Below are 17,212 nucleotides of genomic sequence, written 5' to 3' on the forward strand. Positions count from 1 at the left end.
ATAATATGTAATAATTACTGCGGTATAATAATACAGAACAATATAATCTCTAAAATCAGGACAGTAAATAAAGAGCAACACTCTGAAAGCATAAGCCACAGCAACGCATGGCCAGGCAAAGCTAGTATTATATAAAATTACAAATAAATGGAGGTCTCTGAAGCTCCACTCTCCTTTCCTTTCTCCTCCCTCCAAGGCAAGGCAGTTTTAAAAATATGGAATGAAGGACTTTGCAGCTCGGATCCTTTTGTAAACTACATTACGTCCTCAGAGAAAGGAGGGAGATGAGAAGAGTGGATCTCCAGAGACCTCCATTTAATAGTTTTGAAAATGCCTTATCTTGGAGAAAAGAGAAAGAAGAGAAGAGTGGAGCTTCAGAGACCACAATTTTATTGTTTTTAACTGCCTTCGGATAAAGAAGGGAAACCAGCCTGAAATGGGGGGGACTGGGACTATTATATGAGGAAAACAAAAATACCATTGTTGGGCACCCCAAAAATGAGGGTGTATCTATTATGCGATGAAATTCAATATTTGTGAAACCAAGAAATTGAGCATTTGGGTGGTTTCTGCCATGAAACGAGGTCTCTGAAATGGCTCAGGAAGGCAACATGGTCACAAAAAAATTATTTTTAGCAGTGGGCGTCTTGCTGGATTTGCAAGCAAAGGACTGCATCAAAGTTGGACAAAGTGAGACTCGTCTTATCTTTGGCAAAACTTGTTCTGCCAAAAAAAAGAATCTCAAGGGAAGAAGGAAGTCCTTTGATTCGTTTGCCTCTTCTGCACAGATTGTGGTCCTCTTGGTTGGTTGGCAACACTTCCTGCAGGATCCATGGGTCAAAATGGCAGTTCATAGCTATGCCATATCACCTCATTCCTCTTGGGTTGCAAACCAATAAATGTACCAGGGTACATTTAGGTACCTGATATCATTCTCTGTAACAGTCTCCATCGGATCGTGGCTCAGGTCGTCCGACAGATGCCCTCCATCTATAGGTGCAAATACTCTGCTAGGAAAGCAGCCAGGATCGTACATAGGTTTTGGACGGTGGGTGGATGGAGATGTGCTTCAGTGTCTTCCATCGTGTGCCAGACTTCGGGGAACGGGGTGGCAATGAGGTGAAGGATGGGAACACCTTTGGCAAAAGAAAACACATTGGCAGTTCCATGCAAGACCAAGATTATATTATCACTAGCTGTGCCCGGCCACGCGTTGCTGTGGCGAAGTCTGGTGGTATGGGAAATAAAGTATTGAGGAATTGGTGGTAGTTAAAGTAAAGGGTAAAGGTTTTCTCCTGACATTAAGTCCAGTTGTATCCGACTGCACACTGAAGTGGATTATATGGCAGTGTGGAGTCAAGATAATCCAGTTCAAAGCAAATAATATAAGATTATAAATGGGTTATATAGCTGTGTGGAAGGGCCTTGAGTCTACCCTGCCATATAATCCAGTTCAAATCTGATAATCTGTATTTTATAGGCAGTGGGGAAGAGGCCTAAGTGAGGCCTAACTCTGCCTGTCCCCTGGGCTGAGTGGGTTGCTAGGAGACCAAGTGGGCGGAGCTTAGCCTTTTAACTGGCAGCAATTGGATGAAAACAATTATTCATCTCCCTCTAATTAGGACTTTATTTTTCTTTTCTTTTTGTTGTATGAACATAGAGGCATGGATGAGGGGTTGTGCTGCCAAGTTTAGTGTTTCTGGAATGTGTAGTTTTGTTGTTTTGTTCTAGGCCGAAATTTTATTACCCTTTTACATATATAGATTATCATTATCATTATTATTGCTTCTCTTGGTTGAGACCCAAAGTGGCTCTGAGCAACTTTCTCAAACACTTTCCAGTTTTGAAAAAATGCATTCAGACCTGACACATTTGTACCTGAGACCTTTAGCTAGTCTAAGGCAATGCATTTATGTATGAAAAAATTATGTTATTATTATTACTATCCTGCTTTACCCGAAGTGGCTAACACTAATAACAGTAGGAAGGGAACACATTTGGCAAAGGAAAACACACAGGAAAATCCAAGGTCGTTTGCACTTCTATGCAAGTGCAAGATTTATTGTTGTTGCTGTTATTTCTTATGGCTTTGAGGGGGAAAAAGGGAGAGGAGGTACCTTTCTGGAGGAAGGGCACGTGGTCGTCTTCAATGAGGTGGTAGAAGGGCTCTGGTTGGAAGTACAGCTGCTCCTGTGGATGGGACTCCAGAAGGCCGAGCCGATGGAGACGCTTCTCTGCAGAAAGAGACAAAGGGCATGAAGGAAGGCCTTTGCAGGCATGGGCAAACTTCGGCCCTCCAAGTGTTTTGAACTACAACTCCCACAATTCCTAACAGTTGGTAGGCTGATGGGAGTTGGGACTTAAATATTCCTTTGCGCATCCATTCCATGTACAACCCTGCCTTCCTCCAAGGTGATTTGGATTAAATAATGTAATTCAAAGTGGATCTGAATTAATCCAATGTAGTTTGGAGTAAGTAAGTAAATAATAATAATAATAATAATAATAATAATAATAATAATACATTTACCCGCCTCTCCTGATAGCTCGAGGTGGGATGCAACAAATTCAAAAACAAATAAACATAAAAATACAATAAATTACTACATTTAATGGAGAGAAGAAGAAGAAGAAGAAGAAGAAGAAGATGATGATGATGATGATGATGATGATGATGATGATGATGATGATGATGATGATGATGATGATGATGATGATGATGATACTGTGGGACTTCCGAATCCAGACTGACAAAGTTCTGGAACACAACACGCCAGACATCACAGTTGTGGAAAAGAAAAAGGTTTGGATCATTGCTGTCGCCATCCCAGGTGACAGTCGCATTGACGAAAAACAACAGGAAAAACTCAGCCGCTATCAGGACCTCAAGATTGAACTTCAAAGACTCTGGCAGAGAAACCAGTGTAGGTGGTCCCGGTGGTGATCGGCACACTGGGTGCCGTGCCTAAAGATCTCAGCCGGCATTTGGAAACAATAGGCATTGACAAAATTACGATCTGCCAACTGCAAAAAGCCACCCTACTGGGATCTGCTCGCATCATCCGAAAATACATCACACAGTCCTAGACACTTGGGAAGTGTTCGACTTGTGATTTTGTGATATGAAATCCAGCATGTCTATCTTGTTTACTGTGTCATAATAAAATAATAATAATAATAAAATAATAATAATAATAATAATATGGCTTGGCGGGGTGCAACAAATTCAAAAACAAATAGACATAGAAATACAATAATTTACTAAATTTCTTGGGGATAATAATAATAAATTTTATTTATTATCCGCCTCGCCTGATGGCTCAAGCCAGGGAGTGCTTTGATTGTGCTTTTCCTGCCTGGCAGAAGTGGGTTGGACTAGATGGCCTTTGGGGGTGGCACAGTGCGTTAAAACACTGAGCTGCTGAACTTGCGGATCAAAAGGTCCCAGGTTCAAATCCCGGGAGCGGAATGAGCACCTGCTGTTAGCCCCAGCTCCTGCCAACCTAGCAGTTCGAAAACATGCGAGTAGATCAATAGGTACCATTCTGGCAGGAAGGTAAGGGCACTCCATGCAGTCATGCCGGCCACATGACCTTGGAGGTGTCTATGAACAACGCCGGCTCTTCGGCTTAGAAATGGAGATGAGCACCAACCCCCAGAGTCGGTCACGACTGGACTTAACGTCAGGGGAAACCTTTACCTTTTACCTTCCATGAATTATCCTTGAGACACGAATGCCTGAAAAAGTCTGTGTTTCCCCATCCTTCTCCCTTAAGAGCTCTGCTGACCATAATAAATGATTGATTATTGATTAAGATCTCTTACCGAGGCCAAGAAGCCTTTCGAACCAACCGGCGGTGGCAGGAAAATGGTTTCGGATAATTGGCTGCCTGGCGCCCAATAAATCCAAGAGGACAAAGAGAGACTGCGAGGAAGAGAGAGCATTAAAACAACCCTGGGAACGGTGACAGATATATTTCCTAAGCCTTCCTATTGGCTTTTCTATCCTTTCCAAGACTTCCTACTGTTGTTCAGTAGTACAGTATTTGTCATCTGAAGCAACTGCCACAATCTACTTAATAATAGTACTACCCTGCCTTCCTAAGGACACATTTAAGACTAGGCACGGGCAAACTTCGGCCCTCCAGGTGTTTTGGACTTCAACTCCAAACTTCAACTCCAACCGGCTGTTAGGAATTGTGGGAGCTGAAGTCCAAAACACATTGAGGGTTAAAGTTTGCCCATGCCGGGTCTTAAATGTATCCTTAGGAAGGCACGGCAAAAGATTCCTCGCATGAGTCAAACAGTTTGTTTCAAAGTCTTTAAATTACTTACAATGGCTTGGAGCTGGTTGATGCCAGGGCGGTGCGGAGTCTGCGCCATGCGCTGGGCCAAATGGCGTGCCCCGTAGAGGGAATCCGTGGGGCTCCATTCATGGAATGCTTCCTCCCCGTCGAAAAAGACCAATTGGAGCGTCACCTTGGAGCTCTATAAAGCATAAGAGAAACCGGTTGGTTTGGTCAATGAACCAATAATAATAACAATAACAACAACAGTAATAATAATAATAATCACACAGTTCTAGACACTTGGGAAGTGTCCAGCATGTGATCCAATACAACAGCCAGCAGAGTATCTGCTGTGGATTCATCTTGTGTTTCAAATAATAATAATAATAATTAGTAGTGTTATCGCTGCATGCCTCCAAGTCACTTCCGACTCAAGGCTTTCTCGGCAACCAGAACAAGATTTCGGAAATGTATAGTACTACACTTCAGCAATAAAAATGAAATGCACAGATATATAGGATTCATCCAAAAGGGATCTTGGACCCCAAGCTGAACATGAGCCCACAGTTTGATGCCGCAGCAAAATAATAATAATAATAATAATAATAATAATAATAATAATAATAATAAGTAAAACAAGCAGTCAAAGAAGAAGAACATGCCCTGGCAGAATATGTAAAACAAAGTGAAGAACTTGCTTTGATTGAAGTCAAAAATCAGAAACTCCTCAAAGCACAGCAGACAAAAAATCAGTACAAGAAAACCGCACTACAAACTAGAGCTGACAGCTGGCACAACAAAACACTGCATGGAAAGTTCCTTGACAAAACTGAAGGAAAAGCTGATAAGGAGAAGACCTGGCTCTGGCTCACGAATGGGACCCTGAAGAAGGAGACACAAGGCCTGATCCTTGCAGCCCAGGAGCAAGACATCAGAACAAAGGCAATTAAGGCCAAGATTGAAAAATCAGCTGATGACCCAAAATGCAGACTGTGCAAGGAAACCGACGAAACCATTGATCATCTCCTCAGCTGCTGTAAGAAAATTGCACAGACAGACTACAGAGGCACAACTATGTGGCCCAAATGATCCATTGGAACTTATGCCTCAAGTATCACCTCCCAGCAGGAAAGAACTGGTGGGATCACAAACCTGCAAAAGTATTGGAAAATGAGCACGCAAAGATACTGTGGGACTTCCGAATCCAGACTGACAAAGTTCTGGAACACAACACACCAGACCTCAGAGTTGTGGAAAAGAAAAAGGTTTGGATCATTGATGTTGCCATCCCAGGTGACAATCACATTGACAAAAAACAACAGGAAAAACTCAGCCGCTATCAGGACCTCAAGATTGAACTTCAAAGACTCTGGCAGGAACCAGTGCAGGTGGTCCCGGTGGTGATCGGCACATTGGGTGCCATGCCAAAAGATCTCAGCCGGCATTTGGAAACAATAGACATTGACAAAATTACGATCTGTCAACTGCAAAAGGCCACCCTACTGGGATCTGCACGCATCATCCGAAAATACATCACACAGTCCTAGACACTTGGGAAGTGTTTGACTTGTGATTTTGTCATACGAAATCCAGCATATCTATCTTGTTTGCTGTGTCATACAATAAAATAATAATAATAAGTTTTATTTATATCCTGCCCCCTCTTCCCAAAGGGACTCGGGGTGGCTTACAGCAAAACAAACGAATATGGTAAATGATATAACACAGACAACAATCACATATCAATTAATAAAAACAAAATACCGCAATAGTGTAAACATAAATAAACAGTTTAAAATAATACTGAGCCCTCAAAAAACACTATACTGGTATATATAAACGCCGTTTAAAACCAGCCAATTCATATGATCAGGGTATCCAGCATTATAAATTATACTTCTAATAACCATCTAAAGGCCAATATGCTCCTTTGGAGCCTAGTGGAGTCTCCTAATAGTTTAAGCTTAGTCTGGATGACCATCTGTTGGGAGGGATCAGATGGTGTCTTCTTGATTTGTAAGAATTGGGTTGGACTGGATGACATTTTGGGGTCTCCCAACTCTATGATTCTATGGAAGTGTTGAAACTGAGGCTGGATGGCCATCTGTCGGGAGGGATCGGATGGTGTCTTCTTGTCTGTCAGAAGTGGGTTGGACTGGATGGTATTTTTGGGATCTCTCCCAACTGTATGGAAGTGTTTAAACTGAGGTTGGATGGCTATCTATCGAAAGGGATCAGATGGCCATCTGTCAGGAGGGATTGGACGGTGTCTACCTGCATAGCAGAATGGAGTTGAACTGGATGGCATTTTGGAGTCTCTTCCAACTGCAGTGCAATGTGGATTGCTTTAGAGTCTCCATCTCTGGAGGCTTTTGAGAAGAGGCCAGATGGCCATCTGCCGGGAGGGATCAGATGGTATCTTCCTGCATGGTAGAATTGAGTTGGACTGGATGACCCTTGGAGGTCTCCTTCCATGTCTAAGATTCTATAATTCAACAAAGGCTGGATGGCCTTTGTCGGGAGGGATCGGATGGTGTCTTCCTGCCAGGCAGAAGGGGGTTGGACTGGGTGACCCTTGAGGGCCCTTCCAGGTCTATAACATGATTTTCCTCCATTCCTTCTCACCTGCTTCTTGGACTTCAGCAGCTCCTTATCTAACGCCGTCGCCAGCTCCAGCAAGATGGAACAAGGCACTGCGGAGTCCGTGGCCCCTAAAAAGACCCTTCCCTTCTCGTCCGGCGGAAAGTATTTCGAGTCGTAGTGGCAGGCCAGGGCCAGGCGGGAGGGGGCTGACGGGTCCAAGGTGGCCACCACGTTGGCGAAGCTCACAGCCCCACGAGGCGTCCGCTGCTGGAAAGAGTCCAGCTCTATGTGCCAGGAAGCCGGCAGCCTTTGCAGCCTTTCGGTGATGAACTAGGAGCAAAGGAAGGGAGAGCAATGGGAAGAATTAGGAGCTAAGAGGCGATGCAGGGTTCTAGACTTCAATAAGTTCCTGCGTCGAGATACTCTAATACAGAAGATGCAGATATTCCGAATATTATAAATATAATAATGTGTTAATAAAATAATATTGTTTTGTTTATATCCTGCTTTATCTCACTAAAATTATTCAGAATTTATACTGGCTTTGCGAATTTGGTCAAAATATTATCATTGTCAAACCTAGCAGTTTGAAAACATGACAATGTGAGTAGATCAATAGGTAATGCAGTCATGCCAGTGGCCACATGACCTTGGAGTTGTCTATGGACAACGCCGGCTCTTCGGCTTAGAAATGGAGATGAACACCAGCCCCCAGAGTTGGTCACGACTCGACTTAACGTCAGGGGAAACCTTTACCTTTACTTACTAACAAAATGTAATATAGTAGCTATATTGTAAGTATATAATATTTATACTATAATATATTAATAGCAATAATAAATTATAATTAAAATAAACATTTCATTTATAAAATAACATTTATACATAAAAGTTATTTACTATTAATTATTTATAATAAATACAATATGTAAATAATAATAACAATAGTAATAATAATAATATATCCTTATTAATAATAAGGAGCCTCCGGTAGCTCAGTGTGCTAAAGCGCTGAGCTGCTGAACTTGCAGACCCAAAGGTCCCAGGTTCAAACCCGGGGAGCGGAGTGAGTGACTGCTGTTAGCTCCAGCTTCTGCCAACCTAGCAGTTCGAAAACATGCCAATGTGAGTAGATCAATAGGTACCGCTCCAGTGGGAAGGTAACAGCGCTCCATGCAGTCATGCCAGTGGCCACATGACCTTGGAGGTGTCTACGGACAACGCCGGCTCTTCGGCTTAGAAATGGAGATGAGCACCAACCCCCAGAGTCAGACATGACTGGACTTAACGTCAGGGGGAACCTTTACCTTAAAATATTATTTTATTTACATCCTGCTTTCTCTCTCTAACAAAAAGACTCCAAAGTGGCTTACAGTAAGAACAATACAATCTATATATATAAAAGGGTAATGAAATTTCGGCCTAGGACAAAACAACAAAACTACACATCCCAGAAACACTAAACTTGGCAACACAACCCCTCATCCATGCCTCTACGTTCATACAACAAAAAGAAAAAAAAAGTCCTAATTAGAGGGAGAGGAATAATTGTTTTTATCCAATTGCTGCCAGTTAGAAGGCTAAGCTCCACCCACTTGGTCTCCTAGCAACCTACTCAGCCCAACAGATGGCCACCCAGCCTCTCAATAATAATAATAATAATAATAATAATAATAATAATAATAATAATAATAATCCTAAGGTTAGCAGATACCCCTAAGGATCATCCAGTTCAACTTCCTTATATGCAGGAGGACACAATCCAACCACTCCTCACAGATGGCCATCCAATATCTGCACAATAATAATACACATCGAATCATAGCATCAGACAGTTAGGAGACACCCCTAAAGGCCATCCAGTCCAACCCAATTCTGCCATGCAGGACACAATCCAAGCACTCCCAACAGATGGCCACCCAGCCTCTCAATACTAATACTATTATTACTACTACTAATAATAATAATAACAACATCATCATACAATCCTAAGGTTTGGAGTGACCTCTAAGGATCGTCCAGATCAACGTCCTTCTACCATGCAGGGGGACACAATCCAAGCACTCCTGACAGATGGCCATCCAGCCTCAACAAGTTCTCACCAACACCCACCTGGGGAGAGTGTGGATGAGCTCCCTCTATCAGCTCCAGCTCCATGCGGGGACATGAGAGAAGCCTCCCACAAGGATGGTAAAAACATCAAAACATCCGGGCATCTCCTGGGCAACGTCCTTGCAGACGGCCAATTCTCTCACTCCAGAAGCAACTCCGGTTGCTCCTGACACGAAAAAAAAAAAATCACCAACACCACCAGACAACGCCACAGCAACGCGTGGCTGGCCACAGCTAGTATACATGGTAAAAACTAGAAAACATACCAACATTAAAATAGAATAAAATAAAAACAATCCCCTTTTCAATGGGTCTGCCCAGTGCTTAAGAGTTTAAATGAAGATTCTCCCACTTCAACTATCCTCCAATGTGCAGCACTTAATAATCTGACACTGGCCTCCATTCTTGCAGATGCGAAAGAAAGAGAACATTGGTGTTATTGTGCGACAATTATTTATGGCCAACATACAATGAATTGCTCTTATGGCTCAATAACAAGGGCACAAAGGACTGCCTCTTGCCAGCTGTGGATTCATGGAAGCAAGAAATCCCATTTCTAATAGGGTTAGATTAGGCATGGGCAAACTTCGGCCCTGCAGGTGTTTTGGACTCCAACTCCGACCATTCCTAAAAGCCGCAGGCACCTTCCTTTTCCCCCTCCGCTGCTTAAGATGAATGATGTCCAGGGTGGGAGAAAGAACTCTTGCCTGTTTGAGGCAAGTGTGAATGTTGCAATTGGCCACCTTCATTGAATGGCTTTGCAGCTTCAAAGCCTGGCTGCTTCCTGGGTTTGTGATTTAACAATTTAATAATTTTAATAAATAACAATAAATATATAAAAACCAAATAGAACAATAACAATCAGACAACATTGCTGCACTACCTATCCCATCATCCCTTACTTATGGAGCCTCCAGTGGCCTAGGGGATAAAAGCCTCATGACTTATTTATTTATTTCGTGTCAAAAGCATTGCATAACAAATACATTTTAAAAATAATGAAAAAAAAGGAAATCACAAGCAACTAAATAGTTTGACTTGAAGGTTGGGTTGCTGACCTGAAAGCTGCCAGGTTCGAATCCCACCCGGGGAAAGCGCGGATGAGCTCCCTCTTTCAGCTCCAGCTCCATGCAGGGACATGAGAGAAGCCTCCCACAATAATAATAATAATAATAACTTTATTCTTATACCCCGCCCCATCTCCCCAAAGGGACTCGGGGCGGCTTACATGGGGCCATGCCCAAACACAACAATATAATAACAATAGCAAAACAATAAAACAAATTACTCAACAATAAAACACCAGCATCAATAAAACAGTCATAAAAGGTCAACATACAAAATAAAATGTTAAAATAGGAGATGAATACACGGATTTGGGCCAAAGTGCAGAATATTTACACTGTTTTAATTGTTTTTAATTTGCCTTTTGTTTTGTATTGTTATATTGTGTGTTGAGGCCTTGGCCTTTGTAAGCCGCATCGAGTCCTTCGGGAGATGCTAGCGGGGTACAAATAAAGTTTAATAATAATAATAATAATAATAATTTACAAGGTTGGTAAAACATCAAAAAAAAATCCAGGTGTCCCCTGTGCAACGTCCTTGCAGACGGCCAATTCTCTCACTCCAGAAGCAACTCCAATTGCTCCTGACACGAAAAAAAAACTCCCTTACTTTTTGGGCAGCTGGATGGGAATGGTAGTCCCGTTATTAGTATCATATTTCTTTGTATCCTACCTTTAAGATGCATATTTTTACCTGTCAGGCTGGGCTGTATGAATCCCTGACTCACCTGCCGGACCTTCTTGTTGCCGGGGCTGCCGGGGAATCTCTCAGTTAGCAAAGGCTGCAGGTAACTTTCCCAAAGTCTTTGCAGATCCACCTGTGAAGCCAAGTTTTTCAGCTGAGAGCTGGACAGACTCCGAGGTTTGTGATCCACCTCCTAGAAAGATAGGTACAGACTTAGGAATGGATCCAGATCAGGCCTGGGCCAACTTGGGCCCTCCAGGTGGTTTGGACTACAACTCCCACAATTCCTAACAGCCTGCCGGCTGTTAGGAATTGTGGGAGTTGTAGTCCAAACCACCTGGAGGGCTGGCTGGGCCTAGCTCTTACCTGGCCTTCTCCCTCCTCCTCCTGCCTCAGGGCAGGCTCAGCCTCCCAGCCCCAAAGCACCAGGGAAAGGCCCAGGAAGGAGCCTCCCGCCAGGAGCAGCAGCACCAGCAGGAGCTTGGGGATCCTCCGCCGCTTGGAAGTCCCGATGGAGAAGCCACTCGCATCCGAGCCTTCCCGGGAGGAGCCCATCCCACGTCTGCCGCGGCGGGGCCCTTTCCGCATGGCCCCCAAGAGCACCGCCTGAGGGGCGGGGCCACAGAGAAGCTCCGCCTTCCCCTAGGTTCCCTATCATCACACGCATAGGGGGCGTGGCTTTCCCCGCCTTCCCTTAGGTTCACACCCATCGCAGACCTAAAGGACGTGGCTTTCCTTGCCTTCTCTTCCGCCAATCAAACATTGAGGGGGCGTGGTCACTAAGAAGCCCCGCCTTCCCTTATGTTCATCACAGGCCGAAGGGACGTGGCTTTCTTTGCCTTCTCTTCCGCCAATCAGACGCTTCGGGGGCGTGGTCACTAAGAAGCCCCGCCTTCCCTTATGTTCATCACAGGCCGAAAGGACGTGGCTTTCTTTGCCTTCTCTTCCCCCATCAGACGCTGCGGGGGCGTGGTCGCTAAGAAGCCCCGCCTTCCCTTATGTTCATCACAGGCCGAAAGGACGTGGCTTTCTTTGCCTTCTCTTCCCCCATCAGACGCTTCGGGGGCGTGGTCACTAAGAAGCCCCGCCTTCCCTTATGTTCATCACAGGCCGAAAGGACGTGGCTTTCTTTGCCTTCTCTTCCGCCAATCAAACATTGAGGGGGCGTGGTCACTAAGAAGCTCCGCCTTCCCTTATGTTCATCACAGGCCGAAGGGACGTGGCTTTCTTTGCCTTCTCTTCCGCCAATCAGACGCTTCGGGGGCGTGGTCGCTAAGAAGCTCCCCCTTCCCTCATGTTCACTCCCATCACAGGCCGAAGGGACGTGGCTTTCTTTGCCTTCTCTTCCGCCAATCAGACGCTGCGGGGGCGTGGTCGCTAAGAAGCCCCGCCTTCCCTTATGTTCATCACAGGCCGAAGGGACGTGGCTTTCTTTGCCTTCTCTTCCGCCAATCAGACGCTTCGGGGGCGTGGTCAGTAAGAAGCTCCGCCTTCCCTTATGTTATCACCGGCCGAAAGGACGTGGCTTTCTTTGCCTTCTCTTCCCCCATCAGACGCTGCGGGGGCGTGGTCACTAAGAAGCCCCGCCTTCCCTTATGTTCACTCCCATCACAGGCCGAAGGGACGTGGTTTTCTTTGCCTTCTCTTCCGCCAATCAGACGCTGCGGGGGCGTGGTCACTAAGAAGCTCCGCCTTCCCTTGTCTTCATTCCCAATGGTCACGAAAGAAAAAACCGAAGGCGGGGCTTCTTAGTAGCCACGCCCCATCATCAGCCGAACTTGGAAGAGGACCCAAAGAAAGGAGGGGCTTCTTAGTGGCCACTCCCCCCAACCGCTCTCTGGAGAAGAAGCCCCGCCTCCCCGTTGTCCCCTTTAGTGGCCACAGGGGAGGCGTGGCCACACAAAAAGCTCCTCCTTCTACCTCGTCCTCTTCCTCATTTTAAGGCGGCGGGAGGAGTGGCTATGAAGATACCCCGCAATTTCTTTGGTCTTCACTTCTCAGACGATGGGAGGCGTGGCCACGAAGAAGCCCCGCCTCTCCTCTGCGCCCTTCCCAGTGCTCAAGCGGAGTGGGGCGTGGCCACTTAATGGCCGCCTTCTTCCTGGTCCTCTCTCCTAGATTAGTCATAGGGGCGTGGCCACCAAATAAGCCGCGCCTCCACCTCGCCGGCGCCCAATGAGACATCCCCACCCCAATATTTTTTATTTCAGAGAGTCACGCCCACATCCCTCAAGAGCCAATGCGAAGCTGGGGAGGAGTCTCCAGAAGGCACGCCCTCTCCTCTGTCTTAAGGAGGCACGGTTTAAGGTGGCAGGAGGGGCCTCCAGGGGTATTTTAAGGAAGGAGGCCTGGCTTTCCAGTCCATTCCATTAAAGATATATAATATCCATTAGATTTTTTTTCCTTGAACCTAATGTGGATAATAGCAAACCCTACTATTATAAATCATATAATATATGTGTGTGTGTGTTTAATTTTGTATATTGTGGAATATATATACAGTAGAGTTTCGCTTATCCAACGTTTTGGATTATCCAACGCATTTTTGTAGTTGATGTTTTCAATACATTGTGATATTTTGGTGCTAAATTCATAAATACAGTAATTGCAACATAACATTACTGCGCATTGAACTACGTTTTGTCAAATTTGTTGTATAACATGATGTCTTGGTGCTTAATTTGTAAAATCATAACCTAATTGGATGTTTAATAGGCTTTTCCTTAATCCCTCCTTATTATCGAACATATTCGCTTATCCAACGTTCTGCCGGCCCGTTTATGTTGGATAAGTGAGACTCTACTGTATATATACATATATATATGATTTATAATAGCAGGGTTTGTTATTATCCACATTAGGTATATATGTTTTTAAATTTTATATTGTGGAATATATTTATACAGTAGTCTCACTTATCCAAGCTAAATGGACCGGCAGAAGGTTGGATAAGCGAATATCTTGGATAATATGGGGGGATTAATGAAAAGCCTATTAAACATCAAATTAGGTTATGATTTTACAAATTAAGCACCAAAACATCATGTTATACAACAAATTTCATAGAAAAAATAGTTCAATATGAAATAATGCTATGTAGTAATTACTGTATTTACAAATTTAGCACCAAAATATCACGATTTATTGAAAATATCGACTACAAAAATGCATTGGATAATCCAGAACGTTGGATAAGTGAGACTCTACTGTGTATATGTGTGTGTATATATACAAACACACATATTATACATTATTTGAAAAGTTTTATTTCAGAGTACAGTAGAGTCTCACTTATCCAACAGTCGATTATCCAACATTCTGGATTATCCAACGCATTTTTGTAGTCAATGTTTTCAATAAATCGTGATATTTTGGTGCAAAATTAGTAAATACAGTAATTACTACATAGCATTACTGCGTACTGAACTACTTTTTCTGTCAAATTTGTTGTATAACATGATGTTTTGGTGCTTAATTTGTAAATTCATAACCTAATTTGATGTTTAATAGGCTTTTCCTTAATCCCTCCTTATTATCCAACATATTCGCTTATCCAACATTCTGCCGGCCCGTTTATGTTGGATAAGTGAGATTCTACTGTATGTAGTAATTACTGTATTTACGAATTTAGCACCAAAATATCACAATTTATTTAAAACATCGACTACAAAAATGCATTGGAAAATCCAGAACGTTGGATAAGCGAGTGTTGGATAAGTGAGACTCTACTGTATATATATGTGTGTGTGTGTGTGTGTATATACAAACACACACACATATACATTATTTGAAAAGTTTTATTTCAGAGTATTTGTATTACTCATTGTATTGCATGGTATTTTGACAGAGAAGGCTAAAGACCTTGTCAAGCTACAACTCCCGTAATACCATAGCATGGAGCTCATGGTTGTCAAACTGCATTAATTCCCCAGTGTGGATGCCCTTCCCTATCAGTGCATAGCCCACCTTGCAGGGTTGTTAGGAGGATATCGCTTCCTTGAGCTATAGATTTCATACATAAATCAACAGGAGTGTCTCAGACATCTCTCTAATACATAAATGCATTGTTTTAAGAGTGCTCAGATCTTGTTTTCTGTCTGGATTCTGTCCAAATGTGAATTTTGACCGGGTAGGAGTCCACAGAGAAAAGTATTTATAGCTTCCTGAGATACATTCTGTTCTAAAGGCCAAACAGCGGGCTCTTTTGATGCATCCGCTGGGTCTCTGCCACCACTAAAGAGATAAGCATAAAGCATAAATGTGGTTATGTAAAAGGGCAGCATTATAATGGGATTTGGAGTCTGGCTCAGGAGCAAAGAACTTGCTGGGAGGAGGAGGAGGACACTGCGGCAGAATATATATATACAGTATATACTAGTTGTGCCCGGCCACGCGTTGCCGTGGCGAAGTATGGTGGTATGGGAAATGAGGAATTGGTGTCAGTTAAGGAAAAGGTAAAGTTTTCCCCCTGACATTAAGTCTATTCGTGTCCGTCTCTGGGGGTTGGTGCTCATCTCCATTTCTAAGCCGAAGAGCCGGCATTGTCCATAGACTCCTCCAAGGTCACGTGGCCACTGAGATGGCCAATGACCTTGGAGGAGTCGGCTTAGAAATGGAGATGAGCACCAATCCACACTCAGACACGACTGGACTTAATGTCAGGAAAAAAACCTTTACCTAACAACTGAAGACATTGCCTTGCATATTACATTTGGTTGTATACCATATGAGAAGATTCTACTCAAACGGGTCAAACTTTTCCAAAAGATTATGATCTCCAAATGGTTATGAATGCTATTTCAAAAAAAAAAACAACTATTCTACAATGTAGACAGATACAACCCAAGCCTTCCCGACAGATGGCCATCCAACCACTGATTACAACCTCCAGAGGAGACTCCACCAAACTCTGAAGCAACATAACGTCAAGCCTTTAAGTCAGTAAAAAAAACCGAGACGGAAGCTATTGTCAGAAATCAAATTGCATTATTATTTTTTTCCTGCTGTTTTATTTATTTTTTCTCCACTCGACAGTCATTTGAAAAAAAATAATAATAATGTCACGCAGGTACAGACACAAACAGGCATATAAATATCAGTGTGGACAGGACTGGAGGAAGGGAGGCGTTCCGCTTTTGCAAGGCAGGGATGCCGTAAACGTCAATAAAAAATGTGGTCGGGGATCAGGAAGACTGTGAACAGGATCTGGTCAAACTTTGGGGAAGGGACCCTGTGATTTTTGGGGGAGAGGAAGGAAGAACTGACAGCTACGCAGGCAGTGAGGAGCGCAGAGGGAGGAGTTCTGGGTGTTGTAGTCCTCAAGAGCAACTTTCCCAAGCTCTCAGCAATTCCCAATGGACCGTCAGGTGTTTTGGACTTCGGCTCCCAGAAACCCTGATCATTAGGCTGCTGGGAGTTGAAGTCCAAAACACTTGGAAAGCCAGAGTTTGGGACTCAGGCAGAGGACCACAATAGAGGAAAATGCTTCCAAAGGCGAGGGATAGAAAGGACCCCAAATTATAAAGGCGAGGAACGGGCCAAGTGAAGTGAACCATGCTCAGATTCTCTATTTTGAAAAGGCGGCATAGTTTTATACACCAGCAGCATTGAAATGTTAGAGGAGATTCCGTTTCAAAGGCTTGGAAAAGTGACCTAAGAGGGAAGGAAGAGTTCTGGGTGTTGGAGTCCTCAAAAGCAACTTTTCCAAGCTCTTAACAATTCCCAAAGCCTGGACTTTTGGGTACTTTTGGACTCCAGATCCCGGAATTTTATATTATTAGGCTTCTGGAATTCGAAGTCCAAAACACTTTGGGAATCAGGACTCAGGACTCAAACAAGGTATGTTCTTGTGTCTTTAAACTCTTTCTGGGTCTAATATGGGTATCCATAGTGGAAAATGCCCCATTAGAGGGCATCGGAGAGGGTTTTGGACACTGGGACCAAACTATTGTTTACTTTTTGGGTCAGAACATAAGCGATGCCGAGGTGAAGCGGATGAGATGTTAACCCAGGAAAAAGCCACAACGATCTTTCCGATATCACAAAAGGGACGGCTGGCATTTCTTTAAGGATTCTTAAACACAGCAGGGAAGACCACGACGAGGCATAGCCGGCCCAAGAATCCCACGAACCCATTGCCCAAGATTGTGGGCACAAGTCCTGCTTTCTTTCCCTGACTCTCTGATGACGGAAATGGGCATAAAAAAAGATCGAGTCGGAGCGCAGCCCTTGATATCATCTCGGTCTGGCCCTTGATAGCGACCCCAAAACGTCCCCGCTGCAAACCTGATGTGTAAAGCCCTTAAGAGAACCGAATAGTCTGTAGCCCTAAGATGATGCTAAGCATCCAAGGCAGCGAGGTAAGGAGGCCGCAGGGGTGAGGCGTCGAAGGGGAATAGGAAGATCTCACAATCTGGGATAGGCAGCCATGTCTGGACAAAACCTGAAGCAGCTGGGATGGCCCCTTGCATCCTTCTCCC

At 44.0% G+C, this 17,212-nt stretch overlaps 1 protein-coding gene across 1 annotated transcript; it reads right to left on the reverse strand.

The window, feature by feature from the left end:
- Nucleotides 1-373: 373 nt before the first annotated feature.
- On the reverse strand, nucleotides 374-11,502 carry qpctl (glutaminyl-peptide cyclotransferase like). Its single transcript, XM_062962173.1, has 7 exons — nucleotides 11,100-11,502; nucleotides 10,777-10,926; nucleotides 6,915-7,202; nucleotides 4,336-4,488; nucleotides 3,826-3,925; nucleotides 2,118-2,234; nucleotides 374-1,136 (listed from the first exon to the last, which is right to left on the reverse strand). The coding sequence occupies exons 1-7, from the start codon at nucleotides 11,319-11,321 to the stop codon at nucleotides 991-993; spliced, it is 1,176 nt and encodes a 391-aa protein (XP_062818243.1). The 5' UTR covers nucleotides 11,322-11,502; the 3' UTR covers nucleotides 374-990.
- Nucleotides 11,503-17,212: the final 5,710 nt, after the last annotated feature.

Source organism: Anolis carolinensis, unplaced genomic scaffold (genome assembly GCF_035594765.1).
Source record: "Anolis carolinensis isolate JA03-04 unplaced genomic scaffold, rAnoCar3.1.pri scaffold_10, whole genome shotgun sequence".
Classification (NCBI taxonomy): Eukaryota; Metazoa; Chordata; class Lepidosauria; order Squamata; family Dactyloidae; genus Anolis; species Anolis carolinensis.

What these genes read in the sequence shown, in the direction of transcription:
- qpctl (XM_062962173.1), bottom strand. Translation starts at nt 11,321, where the DNA reads ATGCGGAAAGGGCCCCGCCGCGGCAGACGTGGGATGGGCTCCTCCCGG. An exon ending in TGCTGAAGTCCAAGAAGCAG is followed by an intron (nt 4,489 to 6,914) that starts GTGAGAAGGAAT and finishes TATGCTTTATAG; the next exon opens with AGCTCCAAGGTGACGCTCCA. An exon ending in CGAAAGGCTTCTTGGCCTCG is followed by an intron (nt 2,235 to 3,825) that starts GTAAGAGATCTT and finishes CTCTTTCTGCAG; the next exon opens with AGAAGCGTCTCCATCGGCTC.